At 45.5% G+C, this 7,802-nt stretch overlaps 1 protein-coding gene across 3 annotated transcripts; it reads right to left on the bottom strand.

The window, feature by feature from the left end:
- Positions 1-474: 474 nt before the first annotated feature.
- On the bottom strand, positions 475-5,949 carry LOC134624231 (uncharacterized). 3 transcript variants are annotated; one of them, XM_063469190.1, is made up of 8 exons: positions 5,802-5,949; positions 4,503-4,760; positions 2,383-2,652; positions 2,112-2,180; positions 1,703-1,747; positions 1,511-1,621; positions 725-784; positions 475-654 (listed from the first exon to the last, which is right to left on the bottom strand). In XM_063469190.1, the coding sequence occupies exons 1-8, from the start codon at positions 5,875-5,877 to the stop codon at positions 479-481; spliced, it is 1,065 nt and encodes a 354-aa protein (XP_063325260.1). In that variant the 5' UTR covers positions 5,878-5,949; the 3' UTR covers positions 475-478. The 3 variants fall into 3 exon arrangements, with proteins under 3 accessions (XP_063325260.1, XP_063325262.1, XP_063325261.1); XM_063469192.1 differs by having other exon boundaries at positions 725-781; XM_063469191.1 differs by having other exon boundaries at positions 4,503-4,757.
- Positions 5,950-7,802: the final 1,853 nt, after the last annotated feature.

The following is a 7,802-nucleotide window of genomic DNA, read 5'->3' as shown; positions in this document are numbered from 1 at the left end:
TGCTTTTTACCCATAAATGTGTGAATAGTTCCCTCGGGTCAGTTTTTAATCTTCATGTCTGTGAGTTTGTTTTATTGCTGTGTTTAAACATCTGTCTGAATATTGCTGCTGTAAATATGTTTGCTGTGCTGCTCTGAGTCTGTGTGAGTTCCTCTGCTTGCATGAACAGATTCCACACTTTGTCTTTTACTAATAAACTGATTCTGACACCACGATCTGTCCTGACCTCTGCTTACAAAGACGCTCCACACGTGGACGCCTGTAAACGACTCCTCGGTGTAACATGTAAAGTCTCGGTGAAACCAGCTCTGCTGAAGCAGAGGGTGAAAGTGAAACATGCAAACCAAACTGACTGACAGGATTTTAACAGCTTGTGTTACAGGTGTATTTTTGCCAAAGTGAAAGTAAGCTGCACTTTCACACAGGGATGTGATTTTAAAGCTTCCCGTCACACGACTGTACATTCAGACTTTAGCTTTCAGAGTTTGTGCTCAGCTCTCGCTGCAGGTCTGCTGATGACAGAGGAGTAGATGACGCTGTGGTGGCTCTGCTCCGGCGGACTCCTGCTGGGTCTCTCCCTCCAGTTCTGTCGGCCCAGAGAGGCGTAGTGGATCGTCTCTCCACAGAGGGGCGGGGTCTCTAAGTCCTCACCCTCTGCAGACGGACACACCGTTTTAATCCCTCATAGACTGATGCGAGGACATCAAACACCTGGTGAGGTTACCTGTCGGTGCGCTGGACGTCGTCCACGGCTGCAGCTCCGTGTCGTCACGTGTCGGTGCTGCTGCATGGAGAGGTGATGATGAAGAGATGAAGAGCGCAGCATCATCAGAAAACACGCTGAGTCTAATACTGGATTCTATTACCATAGCAACATCCATATTTTTACATGTGCGGATTCATGTTTTAAAGACAAACACAGCTTTGTTTATCTGAAGCTGCAGAAAAGAATCAGTCAGCTCTCATCAATCAAATCCTTTTAAACATATAAATGAATCAGCCAACACGCTTCAAACTGCATGAAATATAATAAACATGTCGACTTTCACTGAATAATAAATAATAATTAAAAATACTGATAATGATACATGAAAAAAGTTCAGTATGAAAAACTGAAGCAGTGAAGGTGAATAATCTGAAGATATCAAATATAAATATTTTAAATCAAATATTCGATATAAATAAATGAATGAATTCATCAAAAAACCTTTGATGATAAAAACTTTCTCACGTCCCTAAAATCATAGTTTCTTCTTTTTTTATCATGACATTTAAAATAACTTACTCTTTCATTAAATTCACTCAAACTAAAATTAAACAAGAGGAAACGGCCGCACTCTGTGTAATACCAGTCTGTGCCAGAAGGTGGCGCAGTGTCATAGTCTCAGGCAGGATTACTTCTAACAGCATCCACCTGCACACACCCTGAGCTGTGCTGGCCGATTATTTAAACCCAGGAACTTAAATCCAAACGTTTCCAGTTAAAATGAAGTGAAACACAAACGTTCACCTGCAGCTCTGCGTTTCTTCCTCCTGCACTTCATGCTGGTCAGCAACACACACACAGCAGCTAAGAAGATGATCATCAAGCCCACACTGACGACAGCAACCAGCAGCAGAACTGAGAGCACACACAACATCTGGTCCATGAACATGTGACACATCTGGCAGAAAACTACACGTGATTTATAGCAGGACTGACCGTTCTCAGGTCTCGTGTTGCTCTTCTTCTTTATTTCTTCCACTTCTAATAAAGAGAACGAGAGGACGCACACACCCACACTGGTCACACACTTACCACGTTTAAAAGTTAAAGATCATGTGAAAGTATATCCAAATTATCACAATGAATAAAACAAAGAAATCTAACTTTAGGATTAAGATTGTGTGCCGTGGAGTATTTTCCTTTGTGGTCAATTATATTTCACACACAACTAAATAAAGACAACATTTGCAGCCACAGACAGATTTAAGGAAGTATGACGTAGATCCATTTATAACGCAGCACATGGGACAGCTTTGTTAAATCCATGTACGATTGAAGACAGCAGCACTGTTTCACAGCTGTTACATGTTTGAGTGTAGATGTATGATGATGTGTGTGGTGTTACCTGCTGTCACGACTGCAGGTGATGGAGTCGTGCTGGTGGACGGAGGCTGGCTGCTCGTCTCTGCGTGTGCTGGGAATAAAAACAGTTTCTATGTTTAAATCCTGCTTTACACAAACATGAATACAAAACTCATAAAACATGCATTTCAATTCAAATATTTGCTGTTTACCTGTAAACACACATAAAAAACCAAAACATGAACATGTGTAAAATACAGACAAAATGAAAGCAGCAGGTGAGTCCAGGCTGGACCGACCCACCTGTGACCCACCTGTGAGGACCGTGACTCTGGCCTGCAGCACCCCGTTGCAGACGTACTCTCCAGCATCCTCTGGCTGCAGGTCCTGGATCTGCAGGGCGTCGTTGGTGAAGCTCAGCCGGCCGCCGCCCCTCTCTGGTTTCACCGTACCGTTTCTGTACTTGGTGAGGACGGCCTCGCGCCTCTTGCCCTCCCTCTGCTGGAACCATCTCTGTTTGGGTTTGGAGGAGCCGCTGCAGGGGAGCAGCAGCGTCCGGCCTGCGGACACCGTGTAGTCCCAACCTGAGGAGAAGACGCAGAGACATTCGTGCTGTCACTGCTGACCTTCTGTACTTGAGCAGCTGTGATATTGTTCATGGCCTCTTGTTAGACCTGCGCCGATTTTATTCTACAGTGACGAGTTTCAGATGTAGTGACGTTGTCGTGGTGCTTGTGCGTCGCTGTGGTACCTTCTGTGTGAGGAGCAGGTTTTTGTTGGAGAGGATGCTGCTGTGGTGTCTGCTGGTTAAATGGTAAATGGCCTGTATTTGTATAGCGCTTTACTAGTACCTAAGGACCCCAAAGCACTTTAGTCATCCACCCATTCACACACACAGGTGATGGCAAGCTACATTGTAGCCACAGCCACCCTGGGGCGCACTGACAGAGGCGAGGCTGCCGGACACTGGCGCCACCGGGCCCTCTGACCACCACCAGTAGGCAACGGGTGAAGTGCCTTGCCCAAGGACACAACGACCGAGACTGTTGGAGCCGGGGCTCAAACCGGCAACCTTCCGTTTACAAGGCGAACGCCCAACTCTTGAGCCATGATCGCCTCCGTTACAGCCTCTGCAAACTAAAGTGGACTCGTCTCCCTCTCTGCAGCTGCACTCATGCTGGAGGTGTTGAGCTCATAGATCTGAGGATGAGCAGCGCAGCTCCTCACACACTGCCATGGTGTGTGAATGCTTCACCGCAGAGTTGCTAAAGCTCGCGGTCAGGTCACCGATTATAGCATGGAATAACACGCAAACAGACTCAATGACCTATTTAAAGATGGTGTGATAATGACGAGCTGCTCTGCAGAGATAAGCCGGCTGTTTCTGCTCGCTCAGTTTCATATTTAGGCCACAGATTTCCTGTTTTTATCGTTTCCACTTTAATATCCAGTCATCTTTCTGGAGGTGTGTGTGTGACAAATTTAGACAGTGGAAATGTTTTTATTTTCACATCACTCCCACTCGGTGCCTCCGTGCCATCCACTTCTCTTTTACATAGAAAACAGATCATTTCGACACGTCCTTCTTCAAACCGCTCGCTTCCTTTGAGCCTCTCTGTGGTTATAATGTGTCTGCATCAGTGTGAAGGCACTTTGTGCTGTCATCGATTCTTCAGTCTGAAGCGTTAGTGACTGTGTAAGTGTGCAGACTTTAGGTTTCACACTCACTTCCTTACTTTGGCGAGGCTGCGTCAGCGATAAGCAGACATTTGTGCACTGACGGAGCTGATGGAGAAGTGAGTGCTCAGTTCACAGGAGTGTTTGCCACACATGCATCTGCCTGCTGTGTGCAGACGGTGGGGTTTGCATTGTGTAACTTGTCTCTGATAGGACAGAGTCATTGGCTCCCAGCCGGCTGGTACCCCGGCGGGAACCAAGTACAAATACTTTGTTACTGTACTAGTAGAGTTTTCAGGTTCCTGTGCTTTACTTGAGTAGTTGTTTTCTTTTATACTTTTCACTTTTACTCGCTACATGTTTAAACAAATATCAGTGCTTCCTGCTCCTTACATTTGAAAACAAGCTCGTTACTTTTGATTGGACGGTTTTGAGGTGATTTATTATTTTGTCGCTGCGAGCCTTCAAACGTCAAACTGATTTAAGCCTGAACAGAATCACATGAGAGGAAACCCAGTTCGATTATGAATGACCAGGAGATAACAGCATGTGGCAGAGTGAGGGCTGAACGACTGCAGGTGTCCAGGTTGTGTTTGTGCTACTTAAACAGCCTCAGCTGCTCCCGTGCAGCCTGTCCTGTTTCCCTTCACTGCCAGGCTGTCGTAAAGCTTTTCCCTGTTCCTCGTCTTTCCCTGGATTTATTATTTGTTTCCCACCCCCAACCCCACCCACCCTGGTGGCTCCACCCCCAGCATACCTGTCAGCACCTGCAGCTCAGCCACCAGCTGCTGGTTACAGCGGTATCCTCCATGATCCGACTCCTCCAGATGCAGGACGCAGAGGCCGCCATTAACCATGAGGAGGTAGCGCTGGCGGTCCTTGTTGGTCTTGTAGCCGCCTCGTCGGGTCACCAGGACCTCCTGATCCTGCAGAGTCCAGATCACGTCTGAGCTGCCAGAGCTGCTGCACGGCAGACAGACGTGGTGATTCTCAGGGACCGAAAACCAGATCGCTGCTGGGGGAGAGGACGGGGTCACACATCTGAAACTGTCAAACTCAAGCAGTACAAATGTACTTTAGACAAAGTAAATGTACTTTAAACACAGCTGCAGGTCCTCTAATGTGACTGAACTAATACAGGACACAGGTGAGCTCACCTGGTTAGGTTGCATTAAGGCTTAGCGTGGTTTACTGTGAGGTTAACAAAACACTAACAGAGCGTCCATCACTTTCTCATAGAGGCTGTTTGCTAACCAAGCTAGCTAGCACAGGTAACTTCTGCCTGAAAGACTTGAAGATGACGACGTCCACAACACTTTAAAAGTCAAATGTAAAACAGTGCAAAGGTTTAAATGTTGCTGTGGTCATCTTTTATATACAGTCTCGTGTAGGTTCTCATTTTTTGACACATTTAGTTATTCGTCTTCTATATTTAGATGATGTGATGAAGCTGCGTGACACTCACATCCTGCTGATGCTCCGGCTTCAGTTTATTTCCTCTTTTATCTCATGGAAACATGCTCTGTGTCTAAAATTACAACGTTACTGGAAACACACAAAAATAGTGCAAAATGTTTGCTGGAAAGAGTTTTATCGAGCACGACGATGAACGATGTCTCTGTCAGAGGAAATCTACACTCACTGACTTTAAACACGTATAAAGTTATGAACTGTGGATTTATGATGTTTACAGGAGCAGCTTTTTCATTTTTAACTTCCTTTGCATCAATAAAGAAATAATCGTCTTTCAATGAACACTTTTATAACAACATGCGAGTTATTACATTTTCAGTAAATCAAAAATGTTTTTATGGAAATTTGACACAAAAAGATGTTTTGATTACAGTGCAAACAAACTGTGAATTTGATCAAGTTTGCAAAACTGGAAACAACAACTGTAGAAAACTAAAGTAAACTGAGGCGCGCACAGTCCAACTTTAACCCAACAAAAGAAACTCATGAATAAGAATAAGTGTGTTAATGTTTCCTCGTGGTTCCCCGACCAAAGCGTTCCCTGAAAGTGTGACGAGGACAGAACAACGGGAGGTTTTGGTACCTGTGGAGTTTTCCGTGCAGCCGATCAGACCTGAGAGCAGGAACCAAACGTGACAGGAGACCAGCAGCGTGAACATGTTCAGAACAAACGTGGAGCTGCAGAGCTGTCGATGCGCCTCGAGCCCGTCTGTCCCTGCACCGCTCGTCTGTCCCTGCACCGCTCGTCTGTCCCTGCACCGCTCTTCCTCTCCTTCCTCGTCCTCAGTGACTCAGGGAGCGTCAGCGGCCTGGAAATAAAGAGGCGTGCTCCCGCTGCAGGTCTGCTGTGTCACATGGATCTGATGAGGAGCTGGAAGCTCTCAGATGAAGATTTAAAGGACGAGCTGAGATTTTAATCAGATATTTCTTTGTTCCTCTGAATGTTTGTGTGAAAGTCAAACAAAGGGTTAACACGATGTTATGTTTTATTAACCAGCACAATGAATATTAATTTGATTTGACTGATTTCCAAGAATCAAAATGATTTTGAAAGTGAAACATGTCGCAGAAGCTCGCAGCAGGAGGCGTGGACGGTTTGAGCCTGAGGATTTCCTGCAATTAGAGAAAAGTCACATGATGAAGGTTAGAAAACACCTGTGACTCTGTGACGTTATCATCAGGTGAAAGTCCTGCAGAGTGGAATCACTTTAAAACATCAACGACTCGGACTAATGCATGGAAACATGGAGAGAGTCACCTTCAGGCTTCCTGTCGGTGCAGTTTGATCACAGAGTAAACACACGTGTTGGCTCGCGGCGCTGCAGGAGACACACATGAATATTTCCTTATATCCTCAAATATCTCTGAGCTGAATGAAGTCAGGCTTTAACAGGTGTGTTTCCCAGAGCTGGAGGACGATCGATGAGCGAGTACGTGACATCACCCTGATGAGATCCACCTTTAGGAAAAAACAAGCTTTTGTTCACTCAACAGTTTTGTCTTTTTCTTTTTAATTCCATGGAAGTGAGAAAAATACTGGAAAAGCTGGAATTTCATTGACTCAAAGCTCCCATCATCTCAAACTGGTTTCCTGTGCGTGACCTTGCTGCACTCAGACTTGCAGCAGTTTAAAGTTAGCATAAGTTTAAAGTGTGTCTCATCACACAGAGACATGCAGCTTCATCTCAGCACAAACACTTTCACTTCGTTCTGTGAAACAACAGGATCAGTGATGAACCAGGATCAGCAGGGTTAGACTTTCTCTGACAAACTGAACTGTTTTTGAATTCATCTCCCTCGTTCACCTTTTCTTTTATTTCTGCATCTCCACGTGATGAAGAGGAGGATGAGCGTGATGAAGATGAGGGGGCTGCTCAAAATGAGCCCCTGGAAGAAAACACAGTAACGCAGCTCAGATCAACGTGATGCACCTGAAAGCACCAAAGAAGCAGCCACACGTTAAGCTTGTTACTGATGTGCCTGATATTAGAGGCTGAATAAACATGCTTTCATTTACATCTGCTGATTTTAAAAAAGGAGACAAAACAATGAAACTTGATTCATTTTTGGGAGAGTTTTTCAAATAAACATCTTTATGTGTCATTGTTAGACACATTAAAGCTTCGGCCAATCATATTTGCTCTTTAAAGCAGCCACAGCACCTTTCTCCGATGTGTCAGTCAGGTCTTTGGTCACATTCAGATAAACCGCTGCTCTCCCAGCACAGGAGGACAGACCAGAGACGCCGAGCTGAACGTCTCTTAAAGTCAGCGTGTTCTCGACGGGTGAACGCTGAGCGCGCTCCTCCATCTCGCTGTGACCAAAGATGGTCGTGGTGTCTGCACCGATCCGCCTGGTCCATGTTGGAGACTCGGACACGTCTGCAGGACATTGCAGAGAGACGCTGCTCCTTACTGTGGCGCTCAGGGTTGTAGTTCCTGTACATGAATACAAAGAGAGTGTTTCACCATCATCAGCTCAGTGCTGAGCTCAGAGATTATTACTGTGTCTGTTACAGTCATCATGGAGGTGGTTTGGGATCAAATCTCCATCACGGTTCATGTTTTTAGCTGCTCACAAAATT

The sequence above is a fragment of the Pelmatolapia mariae genome, linkage group LG3_W, assembly GCF_036321145.2.
Source record: "Pelmatolapia mariae isolate MD_Pm_ZW linkage group LG3_W, Pm_UMD_F_2, whole genome shotgun sequence".
Lineage (NCBI taxonomy): Eukaryota > Metazoa > Chordata > Actinopteri > Cichliformes > Cichlidae > Pelmatolapia > Pelmatolapia mariae.
This window is presented reverse-complemented; position numbering and strand designations above follow the sequence as displayed.

Excerpts from the sequence above, each read along its gene's own strand:
- LOC134624231 (XM_063469190.1), bottom strand. The coding sequence starts at position 5,877 with ATGTTCACGCTGCTGGTCTCCTGTCACGTTTGGTTCCTGCTCTCAGGT. Across the intron at positions 2,181-2,382 it reads CAGAGTCACGGTCCTCACAG|CACACGCAGAGACGAGCAGC; the intron begins GTGGGTCACAGG and ends TTTTATTCCCAG. Across the intron at positions 785-1,510 it reads GAAGAAACGCAGAGCTGCAG|CAGCACCGACACGTGACGAC; the intron begins GTGAACGTTTGT and ends CTCTCCATGCAG.